Source organism: Prinia subflava, chromosome 1 (assembly GCF_021018805.1).
Source record: "Prinia subflava isolate CZ2003 ecotype Zambia chromosome 1, Cam_Psub_1.2, whole genome shotgun sequence".
In the NCBI taxonomy this organism is placed as follows: domain Eukaryota; kingdom Metazoa; phylum Chordata; class Aves; order Passeriformes; family Cisticolidae; genus Prinia; species Prinia subflava.
In genome coordinates, this window is record NC_086247.1 from 18,844,809 (window position 1) to 18,864,875 (window position 20,067).

Consider the following 20,067-nt stretch of genomic DNA (forward strand, 5'->3'; position numbering starts at 1 on the left):
TTTAAATCATGAGGTAAAAAGGTCATGTAAAAGGCAAATGAGTTGCTACAGAGCAACAGTTAGATCCACAGTCACCACCACACTCACTCTGCAGCTAGGATTCATGGATCAAATGCTGATACTCTCAATGGGCATACAGTACAGAAAGCTATCCAGGGACTTCCCATACAATAGGCAGCAGGAATGCCATCACCCCACTGCCAAACTAAAGCACCACTGGCACAAGAGCAGATATGACTGACAGGGCATAAACTGGGTTGAGTCTTTGTGAAATCTGGTCCTATTTTCTTGATAAAATTGCCACAGTATTACCCAACCTGACACTTTTTGGGTTGGTTTAATCTTAGAAAGAAAAAGATATGCAAGCAAAGTTCCAAGGATGTCTCTGAGATTCCCACTAACTTCTGCTTTCTGTGTGAGAAATTGAAGATAAAAGCCGCTGCATTACTATTTTACATGTCACAGCAGTAATATCTTTTTAATAATTTTAATTCCTTTTCAAGTACCTTTTTAGAAAACAAACCTACTTGATGTTCCTTCAGTCTTGCAGATGTTTTGCTTTCATGTAATTATAGTATAGTCATATTGCCTCTCAAGACAGTTTCTACTGAGAAGCACAATTAACACTCAGCACTTAAAGAGGTAGAATTTAAGACTTTGGTGTTCACCTTTTTTTAGCCAGCTAAATGGCAAGCATGATTTATTTTGCATAATAAAAACAAGAATTAAAAAAAGTAATAGAAAAAGACAACAGGTGCAGCAGTGGAACACTTAAATACAGCTTGTTAATTATCAATTTATTTCACACAGTGGTTTGTAAGCAGCACAAGTGTATGCGTACTGTGAGCCCATAAAAATAATGGGAGGGAAAAACTGGACACTAATTCTTAAAGGATGCTGATCACTGAGGATTAAAAGCATTGCATAAGAACATCAAACAACACCAGGCCCTCAGCTATGGATAATGCAGTTATTTGAGAAATATATGGCAGAAAGCTCTGGCTTTCATTTTTATTTGTGCAATTTAGGTAATGGGGAAAATGTATTCTGCTTTTCTGAAGATGTAATGATGAAGCACATCCAGAACAAGCAAGGTCAACAACTGTATCTGTTTACAAACAGTCAGATTACAAATCTGCTAACTTGCATCCTGAAAGCTCCTTACTAAGTCAGATTAACATGGAGTTTCTGTTTATCATCCTGACATAGCTAAAGAAGATAGATAGCCCAAAGAATACAAATCACTCTGTTTTCAACACTGTAAACTCCACTAAGAGCTGCCTATTTCCTGAATATCAGCAGAATGTGTACAATATTTCCAAAAATCTATATAGGAATCACAACTCATCTATCCAGGTACATCAACTGCAATCTCATCTGTTGCCTAAATGGATTTCTGAAGGTTGAAAAAATAGTCACTATATTTTATTAATAATTTAGGCCTTCAGCACACGTATGTATGCAAACCAGAATTAAAAAACTCTTTGGCCAGCAATGAATTAACAGAAGCACCACATTTAAGTGCATAAATCTAGTGGGGCACACACCCCACTTATAGAGGTATATGGAGATTTTTATTTTAAGTCATTCAAGACTAAGTATATGTAGCAACTTAGAGTGAGACAAGCAGATTGCCTGGATTGCCCTGTCTGTCACCCCATCATAGGGTATTACAGCAGGCCTACCTTTTTGGGAAGCAGAACTACTATTTGGAAGCATATTTGCTTCCATCAGAAATCCCATTTTGCAATGAATGCTGTTTTTCACAGCTCTAAATGTAGTTTTTAGAACTGACATCCTTCCTTTCACTAACATTAAATTAAGGATGTGGAAGATGATAGAAATTAAAGACTCAATATTACACATACACAGCACTTAGGAATAATGTTGGTTTACATATCCTGCCTTTCAATAAACTAAATATCCATTGCTCTAAGCCCTCTCTAACCCAGTCTACTGCTGGATTAGAGAATGCAAACCATCACTGTTCAAGACACTGGATTGTGAATACACAAATACACATGGGAGAGAGAATAGAAATGAACAAATATCAGTACATATGTTTAAGAAAATGAACTACAGGTGAATAAAGCAGCCCAGATGGCAAGTGATGGTGGCAGAAACGTGCTCTGGGTCCACAGCTTCCCCCAGAGAGGCCTCCTAGCAGGCATCCCTGCAAGAAATTAAGAGTTTCCCAAGGAGGGGTGGGCAAAATCTGGAAAATAGAAAGATTATACAGAAGGAACACACCCCCATAAGATTGTGAGGAATGAGGGCAAGTCACTAACAAAGTCTACTGAGTATCAGATTTTATCTGTGATCAGGCTTATCTTTAAACTATTACATTTTTATTTGCTGCTGCATGTCTATGACCTAACTATTGTATTTTCAAGCAGCCAAATGTAGGTAAGGGTTGGAAGAGATCATTTTTTCTGCAAAATAGTCTTATCTTATCTTTTCTTTTTTCCTAAGCAGTTTACAAAGGAAAATTAAATCTAAAATGAAAAACTGCAATGCACAAGACTGTCTCCAGGATGCTGCTGAGGATCTTTTTTTTCTTTTTGTCTTAGCGCTACATTTTTCCCTAGTTTTCTTTCTGATACGAAAGGATGCTGCTGGGCTTCTCTTTGTTAATTAGAAACAAGATCTCAAGACCAATCTAGCAACATCAGAAGAAACTATTCCCTCCATGAATACTTCAAAGCTATCCTCTGTTGTATGACAGAAATTTTAGATATTGTAAAAAATTGCTCACAGAAGGCTGACTCTAAATTACCAACTTTCAATTCCATATGGAAGACACAATACTTTACACAATACTTCATCTGAAGGCTAAGATGCAATTAAAAAAAAATTAAACATTCCCATTCAAATTGAACTACCATTTCCAAGTAGTATGAGCAATAGAACCTAAAGAACTTGCAAGAAATCTAGGTCAAAACAATTTAATTTTTGACTTTTTGAAATAAAAAAAATAAAAATTAAGAAAATAGATGAATCTACATGAAAATTAACATGTTTTAGAGAGAGACAGACAAAGTCACAGACATACTCAAGACAACATAGATCAAATAGGACATGAAATGGTCTGAAACTGTATGTACACACCTAAATATACTAAAAAATATTTCCAAAGGAGTCACTCTTTATTTAACATACCACTGGCCAAAGCAGTCCCAGACCAAAACAAATAACTTCAAAACAAGCTGCACCAGAATAACAGTTTGGATTAATATCTTCTCTGGACAGAGTTCTCAACTTAATGAGCAACACATAGCATGAAATCTTGCTGCCAAAATTAAATGCACTCCATTCTGAACAGAGGAAGAAGCACAGAGATGAATAAAACACTTTGGGTTGCACTAACCACCCTAAACACATGACTAAACCTGTCTTTACTCCAAGCACTTGAAAGGACATGTATGATGAATGACTCAAGTTATTAACATCAGGCCATTCACTAAAAAACACACTGCAGAAATTCTGAGGAAATGTGGTATGACAAGGCCAGGGCTGGATCAAAAAATCCTATCAAACTTCCTAACAAAAGCCTGTACAATCAGTTCAGTGCTTATCCTGTACATACAAATTTGCTTCACTCAAAAACTAGAAAACGCAGACTGATTTCACAGCAGGGAGCTTCTTGACTCATAAAACTGAGGTCATAAAGTCACTCTCAAGAAGAAATTAAAATATAAAGCAAATTAAAATTCACCACTGGAGTAATGAAACAGCACACAGGTTTACTTTGTCAAATGAGAGATATTGTAGAAAATATATGAATCACACTGACAAGGAAGTAATTGAGTAAAAACTACACATTTTCAAAAATAGGAGGCATAAGATTCACATTTAGATACTCAGGAAATTTAACACCACAACTAGAGAAATTTAAAAGTGGATTATATCAGTTCCAAAAGGATCACTCATCCTTTTGGAGGAGTAAAATATCTCATCAGAAAAAATTTTCAGTTTGTTAGCATGCTCTAATATCTAGTTTTGTGGCCAAACACCTAACAATGACTCTTTGCTTTTAGTGTTCCTATAACGTGGACACAAACAAAAAAGAAGGGTTGAATTGAGTTACCCATACTGCCACTTACAAAACATGAAAACAAAAGATGCCATTCTCAAACTTAACCTGGAAAATAAAGACACAGTATTTGTGAAGGCTGAATTTAAGAAAATAAGGTAGTATGTCAAGTAGTTTTGGTCATCCACAGACAGAAAGATAGACACCCTCATTGGAAACTTCAAGAGCAAAGTTCAAATTTAGCTATGCAGAATTAAATGACGGAGCCTGAGAGATTATGCCTTGTGTATACTGTGCCCTGGCATGCAACTTTCTGTCTGAATCCAACCTCATCACCACACACAGCTCTTACTGGCTTCAGTAAAGGCCCAAGTATTTTTGAACTTTTAAAAACTAGTAAGAATTTAGCACTTCAGAAAAACATATCTAGCGATGACTGAATTTAATTCTATGTAGGAGAAGTTGAGACCCAAGATTTAGAACAGCAAAAAACATCAGCACAGGCATTACACTGCTTTGATCTTAGCTCTGAAACAGAGTAGCCAATTAGATGAACCTTTTGATGTGATATTTCTTTTGTTTTCTGGCCAATTACATGTACAGGCGTAAGACAGGAGCCATAAGCACCACATATACTCTTAAGTCATTAAGGTTTGCTTTCATCACTAAGAATGCTACAAAGGCTACCAATACTAGAGTTTTCATATTTTGAAGATGATTTATGCCATGACAATTAAGTTCTATTGAAGCCCATATATCTTATGAAGCTGTAATTCCACTGAACATTCACAAGAGAAACAATCTAATTATTTCGGTTTTTGGAGAACCTTGAAATTATGAACTGCTACTATTGCTTTCTGAACTTTTACCAATCAATTTGTTTGAGAACATTCCTTAAAAACTACTTGGGACTGAAAACAGCATGGAAACAGAAAAGGGACTGAAATAAACCTGGATGGATGCAGATGTATTTGCATTGCAATATTAAAGTGCAAGAAGTGCTGAATGACAGCAAATGGTAATTGAAAAGACAGATCTCAGATAGAGAAGCCTCATGAGAGAATATCCTGAAAATGGCAAGTACTTCCATTTTAAGATGGATTTGCAATTGTCTATTTGTGAGTGTTGATAATACCTTAAGATCAATAAGACAGAAGTGAAACATGTGGTGCCTGTATACAAGTCTCCATTTGCAGAGTTTTAAGACTTATAAATGCTCACTTGGGACATTTCAACTACAGTGCAGAAGAAAAAAATGGGACCTAGTTATGCCTTTGTAATAAAGCTAATTATACAGTTAATCTTTTTCTAATTAAAACTTAGAATTGGTGTTAATTTTTTTCCTATTCTTTTTCCTAAGAAACATATTTAGTTGCTTCTTAATGTTCCAACTTCTTTTGCAAGTCATTATTAATATGAAAATCATCAAAAATGTTAAGTAATATCTTGTTTTTTATTATTAGGTTCAACTCTATATGCAATGATATCAATAATAACAGTGCTGCTTGCTCAAGTGCTACTGAAATGACATTGGACATTCATTCCACTGTTTAGCAGTTTGATTTTTAGGATTACAATAGTAGAATTGAAATCAGGATTGAGCAAAGACATCACATATTACCCACCAAACATTTTGACAGATCACTGAGTAAAGGTCAGAGACCTGTCTGCTCTCGGAGGCTGTTCTCAGCAGATTAAAACAGGAGGTGGCCAATATGGGAATCCCCTAGGTCTCATTAGCTGAGGAGGAAGGGAGTTTTTATGTACTCTTGCTATTCCAGGTGGAAGTCCAAAGGAAAGCCTACATGTGCGTCATCCTCGAGCTTAGCACTGTTCTTTTTTTAGCCAAAAGGGGCTTATCTTATTACCCTTCTTAGCTGTGATGTCCATATATAACCTGAGAACAGCATCATCCCAAAAAGTACAGGCAGCACACGGGAAATGGGCCATCCAGACCCCTGTGCCTTGAAATGCCTAACTGGAGTTAGGTCAGCTTTGTACACCTCCTTAATGTAAAATCATACTGCTTCCTTTCTCTTAATTCAGATAGAATTGATATTCTGTAATAATTGAGCCCAAACCTATGAGTTTTAAAAGTTCATATAGCTTTGTTGAACTAGAGTGGAAGCCACTATTTTTTCTACCTGGCTGGATGCACACACGCGTTTTTCACCAATAGCTGATGATTCAGGCTGTCTATATTTGTGCATAAATAGTTTCCTCTATTCTGTTTCAGGTATTAAGGTGTAGCTATTACAGGCAGTTTTCAAATAATTTCAGACTGTCTGCATTGGGCACTTTTTCCAGCAATATTCAACCATGGCACCTGCGGAGCGATCCAGGGAATAAAGAGGAGTGAGACTGGCAGTGTGCATTCTTACCAAAATTGCTTCACCACTATCCCATCAGAACATATGAGGGCACAAATTACCTTCCATTCACTGCAAATGCATGCACATAATGGGGGTGCTGAAAAACAACAGAGCCCTCAGACAGAAACCCGACATTATCACATAATTGAAATAAAATTTCAGCACTTGTCAGAGGTTATTTAACGTTGGTGCAGGCTTACAAATTCTCATTCATGTAGAAAACTCACTACCACGGCTGTAGCCTCATAAGTAAGAGATGGAGCTGCCTGCACCAATATAATTACAACAGTTTTCTGAGTCACAGACAAAAATCTGGCCCATGCTGACACATTATGCAGAACATCTATAAAAATGACTGTGCTGATAGCATTAAATAAGAGCTATGGCCATGGAACGGGAAATGTCATTATTGATTCCACAATACTAAATTTATCCTTCATACAACAAATAGAGGGACATGGAAAAAATGAACACCTTACAAAGATAATGAGAAATTCAACAACAAAAGATTATACTGTCTACTCATTATTTTCATTCAGGTCACCCTGAATAAGCCAATATTTACCAAAAGATTTGAACTGTGAACTACAATGTTTCAAGGTCATTCCTTTCCAAACATAAACAGGATTTCAGCAGGAATCAAATTAGTTGGAGGAGAATGAAGGGGGGTTTTGCTCTGTTCCTGTAATCTCTTTGTTTTACTGGCAAGCACAGTAGAGCTACTTGAAATTTTTGAAATGAAAGAGTTACACAAAATACTGCTGTATAAAAAACTTGTGCAAATTATTTTTCTCTCCACATCAGGCTGGACATTGCAAAGAACAAAACTGAGTTCCTGTCTATACTACAATGAAAATACTCAAAGGTTTATATCACAGAATGATTTCTCTCTTCTGACTACACCACCAACAGCAATATGTTTTGTTGCCATTCTGTCCATTGGGGTGAAAAGCATTTAGGTACCACTCACATGTAAAAAAAAAAAAAAAAAATCCTAAAATCAGTGGTGCTGCCCCAGAAAAAGCCTTATGTGTTTTAAAGCTCCTTAAGAAAAAACTACAAATTCATACTTTTAGTATGCATATCCAGTTCATGGCAGCTTATTTCCACCAATTAGCCAGAAGGTAGAAGACAAAAAACACACATGGAGTTAATTATAATAAATATATAAATATAAACGTATGATGGTTGCTTCTCTATTGATGAACAGAAGGTAGGAGTACTCTCCACACATGGCTCGAAGCTGTTACCCATACACTATCTGACTCTTCACTAACACATGGGAAGAACCTATTTTTCATTACTTGTTGATTTTTAGAGCTGTTCAAGAGAAAATTTTCCAGCCCCTTCCATATGTTAAAATAAAATTTGTCAAAGTCTGTCCCTGTCCTAGACTCTGAGCCTGATGAAGTAGCTTTTTAAGGGAAGAGTTAAACTGCTTTGTTTTACTGAAGAATTACTGTTGCTCTGTACAGTTTTATTTGGTTTAGATCATAAATTCATAGTAAAAACATCTCTTGATAGGAAAGATCAGAACTAGAACTTCCAAGTATAGATAACGTGAAAGAGGGAAAAAAATACAATTTTAGGCATGAATTTCAATATAGTCGTACTCTGAAAGAGACTAAGCCATAGTCTCTGTAATCTCCTGTCTCAAGCTCAATTAGTTAATACCTTAGTTTAAGGTTGAAATTAAATGTTGTTCTTGTAGCTCACCTTTAACCAACCATTCTCAAGTCATTTTATGAGACTAGGTTCCCAAAGTACAACCATTCCTAAAACATTCCCCTAGTGGTCTCACATAAACTACTTTTTTGCATCAGCATTTTTTTAATAAAGGAAAAATTAGCGTAGCAAATTAGTAATACTAAAAATGTACCCAAAATAACTAAACATTCAAGAAAGTCAAAGTATGCAGAGGCAGGCTAGATGATTTGGGATAGGCAGAGAAGTTTTGACCCAAATGTTCACCTGAGATCCAGGGTTGTTTTTCATAACTAGGAGCCATGCACTCTTACAAGGACATTAAGTCATTATTATATTGTATAAATGTAAATGTTCATTTGCACATTCAAACTTTTTCTTCATACAAAGTGATACATATATGTCATGCATCAATACAAGTAAGTTCTCTTCAACATCAAGAGCCTAGTTGAGACAATATCAAAACATGTAACACAAAAAATTACTGTTTCAAAGAACAGAAACTTTTTTTAAATGTCACATGCTAAGGAACAATGACAGTAATCTTGTTTTAGCTGTGATGATTTACCAGAATGAAGAAGACTTGCCTGGGTTCCTCCTAACAGCTCTTGGACAAGGCAACAGATGTGTGTTTGGAGAAAGCATCTTAGAAGGTTATATTCTGAAGTCCTTCAGGAATAATGTTGTGTTTCTAATCCACAATCAAGAAATGGATGATAAACTTGATTTGTTTGGAGAAAATACTATCATTTTACATTTCTTTACTTGTGAGGAGGTATGATTAACAATGAACCAAGAACAGACTGGAAGATGCAATAAGACTGTCTTTCACATTAGCCTGTTACTTGTATCTTAAGCATAAACACATTTGCAGGATTCAGATGTCCTACAGCTCAGAGCTGGTCACAATCATTAATTTATCACAATTCAATTTGTATTAAATGGGAATCTTCCTACACAAAGACACATGACAAAACACCAGTGGTTTAAAATTGCAACAGTCCAGAACTCCAAACAAACTTGAGTAATATAATCCTGGCATGGAAACTGAATGCTTGATGCTCTGAAATTTGCATGGTGCCACTGTTTAAGCACTGCAGTATAAAATGTCAGGTACAAGCATCTAGAACACTACAAGCTGCTTACATCAGCTTCACTGCCTCGTATCATATCAGTCTGTGTTTCTGTAGACTGGCACAACTTATGATCATTTATCCCCACTTTTTTCCGACTACTCTTTAAAATCCTTCTAATAGTCATCACAGAATGATTTGGGCTGGAAGTGACCTCAAAGATGCTCCTGTTCCAACCCCCCTGCCATGGGCAGGGACACCTTAGACACCACTAGACCAGGCTGCTCAAAGGCCCATCCAGCCTGGCTGGGAACACTTGCAGGGATGGAGCATCCACCTCTTCTCTGGGCAATCTGTGTCAGTGCTTCAACATTCACTTAACATGAAGTGACCTAACTCATAGGTATTAAAGCACATTGGTGACTGCTTTTGCCCTCACAGGGGTATAAAACTGGCTCATTTTGGCAAATGTGAATTAATACACCTGGAAAATATTTACATAGTTTTGGAAAATTGAGTTATTGTGCTTTTCACAGGAAGCTATTAAAACCAAATCCTCTTATTGTCTATAGTTCTATTGGCTTACATTTGGAAAACTAAACCCAGAAAACTGGTCTACAACATGACTATTTCTAAAGAGTGTTATAAATAAAGGAATTCTTTTTCTTCTTTTTTTCGGATTTACTCAGACAGCAACAGAGACAGGTACTTTTGCAGTAGTGAGTTGTAATTAAAATAACTGCGAAGGGGAAGTAGAAAACAGGATGCAATTAGCAGTTACAGGAATTTAGAGATCATGGAGATGGAACAATTTCCTCCCTGTCAATGACAACTTTCATGTTTCCTCAAGATTTCCCTTATTTCAGCTGAAGAAAGATCCATTGGTTCCAACCACTGGTCTCTTATGTTCCCTGAGGGAGGTGACAGAAGATGACATACCAATTAATTGAGAGAATTAATTGAGAAACCGGCATTTTTACTGCCGGTTGCCACAAAATCTTACAAAACATCTCTGCCTCTGGGTATATACCTAGGAGTGAACTGAGGGCATGGGGAAGGACAGTAACAAGTTTGCATTCTGCCTGTGCTACAATTTTACTGCATCTGACTCACAGGACCCTGAAAGCTGGGGAAGGCAGAAGATAAAGGAATTTCAGGAAAATACATATGGGAAGGTGAGGGTATTTTTTCTGCGTGTTCCCCAATATTACTATATTTGCAATACCATCCATTTAAAGCTTCAGTGAAGTCAAGCTTGATATCTAGGTATAATCAAAGCCTCATTCAAAACTTCCAGCAACACTTACTGCTACATTCGTGACAGAACTTCAGTGAGACAATTTGTTGCTCACTGTGTCTCAGTAAATCATCAGATACAGATTGCCCACAGAAGCTGTGGATGCCCCATTCCCTGGCAGTGTTCAAGGCCTGCTTGGGTGGGCCATTGGGCAACCTGGTCTAGAGGGAGACCATGGCAGAGGGATTGGAACTAGATAATCTTTAAGGCCCCTACCTATAATGTCTGGGTACATTTCATTACTGCATCACTCCTCTTCCAAACAATGCAAACTCCACCCAGCCATGCTGCTCCTCCACCTGGGCAACAACAACCACTGCCCCACCACTGGGTTTAACCACTTTGCAGACCTCTGCTAGTTGGACATGATGTACATGTGTACAGTTCCAGTACACACATAACACAATTTTTACGCTATTCCCTTTATGGGATGTAAGGAAAAGTATCACACTTGCCAAAATCAGGATCATTTGTATCTTAATTCTCTCTTGCTGCTATCTGTATTTACTTATCCTCACTAATGATTATGTAGACTGTTACACAGATTTCTTCATTCACAGTGACATTATCAGTACAAGGAGCTTTTATCCCCCAATTCAGAAGGCTGGTTGCAGTTTGATGAGGACTTTCTTAGGTACCAATACTTCATATACTGTGGCTGCTATTTTCAACACAGTTAAGAATCACAAGTCACCAAGTGTCTAAATAATCTCCAAAAGGAGAGATGAAGAGCTTTACACAATTTTCAGCTATGTGTTCACAGAGCACTTCACTCCTTTCCACCAAGACTGTTTCCACCAACACTGGAGAGCACCATTTACTGAGCAAGCAGAGAATGCATTTGGTGTCTAGTCTGATCAGAGTTGTTCAGTCCATAATCTTAGGGTACTCTAGCTAAGCTCTACTAGGATGCCAGAAGTATCAATTTCCTCACAAGCCTCTTCAAGATGATCACTACAGTATCAGAGTATTTCACCAACATTAATGACCTTATCTTCTCATATCATGCTATGTTATGCAGCTGGTAATATCTTTATTTTACAGATGTTACTGCCACTTCAGTTCGTGCCACCCCAAAATTTTCCTTACAATATCTTACACTTAGCTATTCAACTGTTCCCATTTTAGAGGTGTCTAAGTCTCTCATGGCTTCAGGTAAAACTTCTCAGTGGAGCACAAACTCAGGTATGTAAGATTTCAGGTGAGGCAGACCTCAGTGAAAAAGAAATAAAGGAAAAAAGAAAAAGGAGGTACGACAGTTTGCATAAGGAAATAGTTTCACAGTCAAGTGTTCCACATGGACCAGCTAATTCCTGCTACTATCATCCTTTCTGGCATATGGAAACTGCATGCAAAGAAAGACACTATTTCTTTTTGCCATGGTGATATAGTAATGGCAACAGAAGGTATGAGTGGGAATTCTATCAGTAGTTTAAGTCCACACATAAAATTAGTGTGGCTCTTTGAAAACTATTCAAGCAGAAAGTACAACAAGGGGATTGAGGTTTCATGTAGAAGTGAGATTGACTACTAATGAATTGGCATTACTCCTCGGCTATAACATTTCACTGCAGTTAGTGCTTATAGTGACTCCAGGAAAAAAAAAAAAAAAAAAAAAAAATCCCAGAGAAAATTACTGTTACCCATGGACACTAACAATAAGATCCTGGTGGAGAATTAAAGCCAGAAGAAAAAAACATTTTGTTTCCCATTGCTTCCTTTTGCCTCGCTATTCCTTCTTGTAGTCCTGGATAACAGGACTGTTTTCTTCTCTAAAGGGTATTTAAAAGCTGTTACAGTTTCTCTTTTCAGAATCTCCAAAAGATGTAATATTAATTGATCGATCACCTTGGAATATCCTTTTATCATTTTTACCAACATGGATGCCCTGGCTTTTTTGTGCAACAAAATGCAGAAGACCACTTGGAATTCAACTGCCAAAGATTCAGATGACTGAATAAATTTGGTTTACATCAACAGTAAACAAATATCAATTTCTGAAATAGAACAGTATTAATAATTTAAAATCAGAAAGGAAGTATAAAGAAGACTCACAAGTGAATCCAATTGCACCACAGTGACTATAAATACTAACATTTTTCATATGCTCTGTATTATTTATGAAATATTATTTATTGCTAAGGTTTTATATAGCTACAGTTAGATTAAGGAATATCTAATAATGTATTTACAGTTATTTTAGGAAGTATCTTAATGGGCTCTGGTTGTGTTATGCTCTGGGGAAAAACACAGTTCTGACTATAGTATCAAAGTCTTATCTTTGTATGCATGTCACCTATAAAGTTTATGTAAAGATTTCTGGATACTATTTATCTAAGCAAGTAATTCAGTTGAACTATGTTTTACCTGTGAAATTTGTTTCACATCTATGTGTCCCAAAAGCATTTTATATGAAGGAACACAGGAGGTAGACAATTCTTTTCTGTTTCCACAAGTCAAGTTCACAGTGAAATGAATGAGAATTGTATATATAATGTCTGGAAAGAAAAGCATATGAATTAAGCAGCTGTGCTATGTGTGTCCATTGCATATTTTTCTCCAGCTTTGGTGCTTGGGTGGGTGAGATCACCCACTGAAGACAGACAGGATGGTTTCTAGTAATCTCTCCTGATGGCTGTGAGAACACCTTCCAGAACAAAAGTGCATACACACGATATCAACTGAACAAACAAGATGCCTACACCTTCAGGAGGCAATCAATACTTCCAGAGTCCAGAGTTTGATACAGAACTGCTACAGCTTTGTTTTACATGGTCAGTAAGAAACACTTTATATCCATGATTGCAAATATGTCAGCTGTTCTTCACAGGGATGCAAAGGCTGTTATGTCCCAGGCTGACCCAGTCTTTGGTCATTGATGACTGAATAATGTGTAAACTACAGCAGTGCATCTTGCACAACTAAGGCTCCCATTCACAGCCTAACAAAGATCCCACCTACAGAAATGGTCTTGCTTTTGCTAAGGTCTGCTTAAACTCTGCTTAATGTTCAAAATCTCTTGCATTCCTCTTTCACAATTAGTTGCCTACTGATACATTTACCATTGAAGTTTAACACAATTTCTACCTACTTCACCATCAGAGATCTCTTTAAATTCTCTCCTCCCTATTAGGGCCCTGACTTTTTCTTGCCCTTACTATTTAATTTCTGTACTTAGTTACTGCACATTAGGAAAAGCATTTGCATCCAGGAGGCAATAGGTGTATAGCTTCCAAGACCCAGAAAACAGTCTAACTGACCAGACACAAAAATAAAACAGGATTTAAAATACATAAAGAACAAAAGATCTGATGAACCAGTCTTATCAAGAGGCCTTCCTCGATTCATACAGATTTTCCTATTAAAAATTGGATAATAAGTAGCTCTTTGAATGGGAAGATGGCCAGACCTGATATCTGGAAGTTGAATAAAAATAATACTAGCCTAAAAATTAGTTATTAATAGCAAAAACTTGGGGTAATTAATAACTGGAAAGGGCACAATGGATTTGGATACATACACAAGCTTTGAGAAGGATTTACTCCAAAATATTACATTAAGATTTTTTTTTTTCTAAGTGGTAAGTCTCATTCAACTAGGAATTTACTGGAGACAACCAATTTCTATTACATAGCAAGTCATTTCAAGTCCCTCAAGGTCCCTTCAAGTTTTACAATGCCCATGGCTGTCCTGGGGAAATCTCCTTGTTCCTTCACAAGTTTTAACTCTCCTTTTGAAATCAGTCAGGCTTCCAATGTTAAATAACTATTACACATCAAGTACTAATCTTGGGGTGGGGAAGAGTAGTGAAGAGGGCCCAAATTATATGGAATAAGAGCCCACAGGAAATACACAAATCAATCACACTAAGCATGAAAACAACCAGCTCCAACAAAAAGAAAATAAAGAGGAGACTGATACACTTTTCATATTCTGAAGCTGTTCATGAAGGAACTCGCACAATCCCATTTTTCTCCTCAGTTACCATCCCTGGCTATATAGGCAAGACATAACACATTGGCCCCAGATAAAGTCCAATCCTTTGTTTTGTGACAGGCAGTGTTCTTGCTCTGTGTCCATGCTCTGCTGAGAACTCCATTATGACATGCATCCAGTTGTAGGTATCTGTCCTCTCTTTCCTTTGCTCCCAAGTCTAACACCCCTCTCCTTTCATGATTTCTCAATCATCCAATAATAAAGATAATAAGTGTATTCCTGAGGAGTAAAAAAGTGGGGCTGAATGGTCCTCCTGACATTTAAAAGTTAGGGAGCCAAACCTCAAATTATTTCTCGGTATAATATCTGTGGAAGATGGTAAACTGACAGGTTTATGATTTTCCCCAGACTTCTCTCTCTCATTTTACCCTATTAATAGGTAGCAGAATAACAAATAAAAAAAAAGCCTTCAATCCCTGTTTTGCCAGAGTAATGTAAGAAAGCAGGAGGTCATCACCTGCTTCAATGAGTAATTGAGAGATACAAGCAGTAGCTTTACGTACAGGGGAAACTCGCTACTTGTACTGCTGCAGCCACAGATAAGGTTTTTCTGTGACAGAGGCCTCTGCTCCATCTGAAAGATTTTCACCTGCAGATCAAATAACTTCCTCTGAAACTGTATGACACATCACAAGATATCCAGGAGCTACCTTCTCTGTATCTATATCTAATCTTCAGCAAAACTTGTTGGAGCAGATGCTAGAATAGCAGGGTAATTTACAGCTCACTGCTGCATGAGCCACACAAGCATCTGGCCCTGGCACAAAATACCCCGATGACATTAAGAGAGCAGTGCCTGCTTTGAACACCTGAATGTCTTCCCCAGGAGCTTCAAAACATGCACAATCCTTTGCCTATCTCAAAAGATCCTTCTGCCTCTGATGGGAACAGTTCACACACCAGAACCCTACAAATATTAGCAAATATCTGCTGCAATGAACAAGAAAGCCATCCCACTTTTAAGTAAATGGCTCTGCTGAAGAAAAATATCCGTATCTCCTGAGCTAACCATTAACAGTCATGTAACAATCTCGTGCTAATCTGACACTTGTCAGTAGTAACTATCTGCTTCTGTAAGGTTGTCACCTTCCATATGTTTCAATAGTATGCATAATCTAATGATTTTGCCACAGTAACTTAAGAAACAACAGCAACTCACTAAAGGGTAAAAAAGAAGTAAGTCACAGTAGCTCATCAACAAAAACAAGTGCGCAAAGATCTTGTGAAATAACAGCTGATCATTGGTGCTGACAATCCTAGACTGCTGCCTTCTGCTACCAGCCTTGAATAATCATCACGTCCCTATAAAAAAATTTACGTCATTATTATCAGGGTTTGAGTCTCTGGGGATCTGGGGGCGTGGGGAGGTGAGGACCAAGTGGGGGTGTACTTTTTAAATTAAATTCAACTTAAAAAACAGAAAAAGTATTTTTACATTTCTTTCCATCGTTCTATTATTCCCCCAAGTGCAGGAGGAGTAAGTATGTATATTTCCTTCAATACGAGACGACACACTTTGTTAAAACAAGCAAACCCATGGAATATATTTCTTGAGATTAAGCAAACAGTGGAGAAAAAAGTTTTCACTGAAATAAAGATATGCACTGAGAAAGATTACTTTTTTTTTTCTGATTGAGGGAAACCTAGCTGTGTAAACACTGCAGTTGCTAACTAGACATTCTCAAACAACTCATATGTAACCCCATTGTTACTATAATAATTTTCTCATCTACACTGGTTGGGCTCAAACCTGGACACAAAAAAAGAACCAACTGAGACTCTACAGGAATTATAATTCACAGCATAAATCTTAAGGATATCCTTATATGCTCTATTAGCATGTGCCTTGACTATCAAAGAATCTTTATCTGGTTAGGATGCTGAAATATTTCTATTAATATGTATGAGCTCTGGAACTAAAATAAATAGCATTAAAACATCCTAACAGTAAAATACAACCCAAATAATTAAACAAATTATTGCTCCAAGAACATAAGAAAATACATTTTTTAACATTCCAACTTTGACAATTTCTCATATTTTAAATACTTTTGTTTTAAAATAACTGGTATTATTTCAGATCAATTCTAATCACATGAGAAAAATGGCAGGTTGCCATGCACAAGAATTTCCCTCCTTATTTCTCACTATGCTGTCAACATAGGCTGTCCTTTCTTGCTGCATTCTCTCGTGGTCCCCTGCAGCAGGCAAAGAGCATCAACTCAAGAATGCAATTTTCCCCCATTATTGCATCCTCATAAAAATGGAACTGACAGGACAGCAGTTTATCCATGCACAAACCAGAGCCCAATCACACAAACTGGCTTTAGGAAACCCACGGATCAATTGTTACTCTGGGAGCGCTGCCTTGGCGGGCAGAGGTGAGGGAGTTTCACTTGGGAGAAGGGAAAAGTTGAAGAGTTGCAGAGGCACAGAATCCAGCAGCCTTCCCTCTCCACTGCATAATGCTAATTAACAGACTCAGGAATATACATAGTAGGAATGGCATCCTCTGCATCTGTAACTATTTTTAAATGCACCTAAATTCTGACCAAGCTTTACATGCAGATATTTATGCCTTTCATGAATATCCATCTCCGAGTACTACACCAAATCTAAGTATTGTACAAAGATCAGCACAGCTTAAAAGTGTTGAAAGTCGATCCATTAGACTGACAACACCTACAGGCATAGCCAAATGAAAATTAACACAGACTGTCCACCAAGAGCACCTTACTGGCCCTCAGTCCCATTCTTTAACCAGTGATACGCTAAGCTGCTCAAATTCCCCTTCTCCTATTATGATTTTAATTAGGAAACTATCTTAATACAACTTTGCAAACATCTAAAAGCTTCCTTTGAATAGGCAAGCAGCTTCCAAAACCTTTTCTCGATTCAGAGCACAGGAAAAGAAACTAGCTACACCATGCCACTTTCAACATTAAGTGAAAAACTTTACATTCCCTAATATTAGGAACGCGTAGCGTTAAACCAATTTACATGTGAATGGAACGACAAAACAAGCATTTTTAAAATTAATATAAAATCCCATTTTCAGAGGCAAAAATCACGGGGAATACTTCGGTATTTGTTGGTTACTGACAGTAAGTTAAAATACCGTAGCTCTTCTAAACTGAAAGAATACCTAGAATAAATTCTCACAAGAGAGAGAAAAAAAACCCTGTGTCATTACAGTTCTCTCCTAAAACTGTTTCTTTCCTGTGGTGCCATCTGTTAAATCAGAAACTCCTTTGAACACCGCAGCCTCGCCGACTCTTACGGTGCGCGGGCTGCGCCGACACTCGCTCGGTATTTTCGCATCGCGCCCTCTCCGCGGGGCCAGCGCAGCCGCCCGCCTCTCTCAGCGGAGCTCGCAGCCGCGGACCGCACCGGGACCGCACCGCGCTGGGACCGCACCGGGACCGCGCTGGGACCGCACCGGGACCGCGCCGGGACCGCGCCGGGACCGCGCCGGGACCGCACCGGGACCGCACCGGGACCGCACCGCGCGGCGGGGACGCGCTCTCCCGCCGCCGACCCGCGCAGCGCGGACCCGCCGTGGCCGAGCCGAGCCGGCCAGGCCGCGAGCAGCTCACCCCGGCGCGGGCAGCGGAGAAGTTGCGGCCGCCCCGAGGCGCCCGGGCGGGCAGGGGCGCCGATCCCGCCGCGCGTCCCGCCCGGCACAGCCCCCGGGGGTTGGGCGCCGAAGCCCGACCCCGAGCCCCTGCCCCGGGCCGTCCCTGCGGCGCGGAGGCGGCACCGAGGCGGCGGCGGCTGCCCCTCGCCCGCCCGCCCGCGCCGGCTCCGCGCCCGCGGCCAAACTTACTTGCGGGCGGCGGCGGCGCCCGCGCCCTCCTTCCCGCGCTGCGAGCGAGCGCAGCCCCGGCGCGGCCGCTGCCGGGCGCGTTCGGACATGCTCAGTGCCCCGCCGTGCGGAACCTACCACCGGGGGGACGGGGGAGCGCGGAGACACGGCGGGCAGAGCTGGATGCTACCAAGAGGACGCGCTAAAAATAGGCGCCGCAGAAAGGAACAGCTGGAGCTTAAAGGGGCGGCGGCCTCGGGCCCCGCAGCCCCGGGCACGGGGCGCCTCCGCCGCCGCCGCGGAGCCCTCCCCGCGGAGAGAGGCTCTGCGACCGGGGCCTGCGCTGCCACGGGGCTGCTGCGGGGGAGCGCCTCTGGAAGCGGGGCGATGCTGGCGATGCCCGCGGTGCCTGCGATGCCGGCGATGCCCGCGGTGCCTGCGATGCCGGCGATGCCCGCGGTGCCTGCGCCACCGCGCCCGCGTCCTGCCCGCGCCGCTGCGGCGGAGCGCCGCGGTGCGCCGGGCTGCGGCTGCCGCCGCCGAAGCGCGCAGGGATGCGCAGGGCGCCGGGAGGCTCCGGGGAGCGCCTGACGAGGAGACTGCCGGGCTCTGCCCCCTTCACCCCAGCGCCGGGCCGGGATCCTACCTCGGGGCCGGGCCATTTAGCTCGGGGCCAGGAGCGTATCTCGGGCCGGGCCATTTACCTCAGGGCCAGGCCACCGCGTGAAGCAGCAGCTTCAGAACTGAGTTCTAAATAGTGGGGGAGAGGACGCCGAGCGGCGCTTGCATGCAGTGTTTCTCCGGAGACGTCTCCATCCCGCTCGGAGGCGCTAGGCTGTGCGGACGAGGCTTGGGAATGACACTCACTTAGGAGCTCTCCCGTGAAGCGCAGAGCAGTCAGATGAGAATGTGACAGGTCCGAGGCGAGCAGCGTGAAGAACAGCCCTCCTAAATATAGTTTTTTAGGCTGCAAGATCTATGCGGCAAGAGAAATAACATGATCACCTCTCACTGGCACTACTGTGTTTCAAAACTAGGAGCTGTTGAAATTAAAAGCCGCCTAAGTATTTGTGAATGGGAATTCCTGATGGGGTTTTTAAGCCGCGGTTTATCATTCTCTACCTTCCTAAAAGACGGACAAGCATAAACACAAGAGCACCACATTGTTTTAGACTTATATAGATACTACAAAGGCTAAAATTGTATTACCCTAGCAGAATTCTCTTTTTATGGGTACAGAAAATCGCTGTTGCACAAAAGAAAAAAAAAAAAAAAGGCATCTTTATATAATACTAAACTACTTCTAAAAAAAATCACACACACAACATCTGCATCATGATAACTTGCTATTCTGATGACATCATGTACAATACTATGCACACTCAAGTTCACATTCAGTATATCTCATTTATTTCATTAGACATGAGAGATCACTGAAGTTTTTCTTCACCAGAACTTTAACACAGCCTTCAGCAAAAACTACTGCAGAAAAAAGCCCTCAGTTACACGTAGGTGGGTATAATCAGGAAAGGAAGTGTTACTTGTCAGTACTGTCAAATAAAGTGAGAGCAAGGAAGCAATTTCCCTCCCAAGCTGACATACAATGGGGTAGATTATTAGACAAGAATGTGTAGGTACAAACTACTGCAGTACTTTGAGAAATGAAAGATGACGTCACAAAGATTATAGTATTAAAAAGGGAATGAATGAGGTTGTATTGGGTTTTTAAGGGCAAGCTTTTGTATGAGGGAAGGGTGGGGGGCTGTGCAGGAAGATGGAGAGGTACA

At 40.1% G+C, this 20,067-nt stretch overlaps 1 protein-coding gene across 3 annotated transcripts in view; it reads right to left on the minus strand.

Annotated features, from left to right (window-relative positions):
* The window catches only part of OXR1 (oxidation resistance 1), a 262,529-nt gene extending 244,084 nt beyond the window's left edge, over nt 1-18,445 (minus strand). Inside the window, exon 1 of one of the 3 annotated variants that reach the window (XM_063389336.1) lies at nt 18,302-18,445. In XM_063389336.1, the coding sequence (XP_063245406.1) occupies nt 18,302-18,390 (89 nt within the window). In that variant the 5' untranslated portion in view covers nt 18,391-18,445. The remainder of the gene's footprint in view (nt 1-18,301) is intronic. The other 2 variants (XM_063389351.1, XM_063389384.1) reach the window with 2 other exon arrangements.
* Between the last annotated feature and the right edge of the window lie 1,622 nt (nt 18,446-20,067).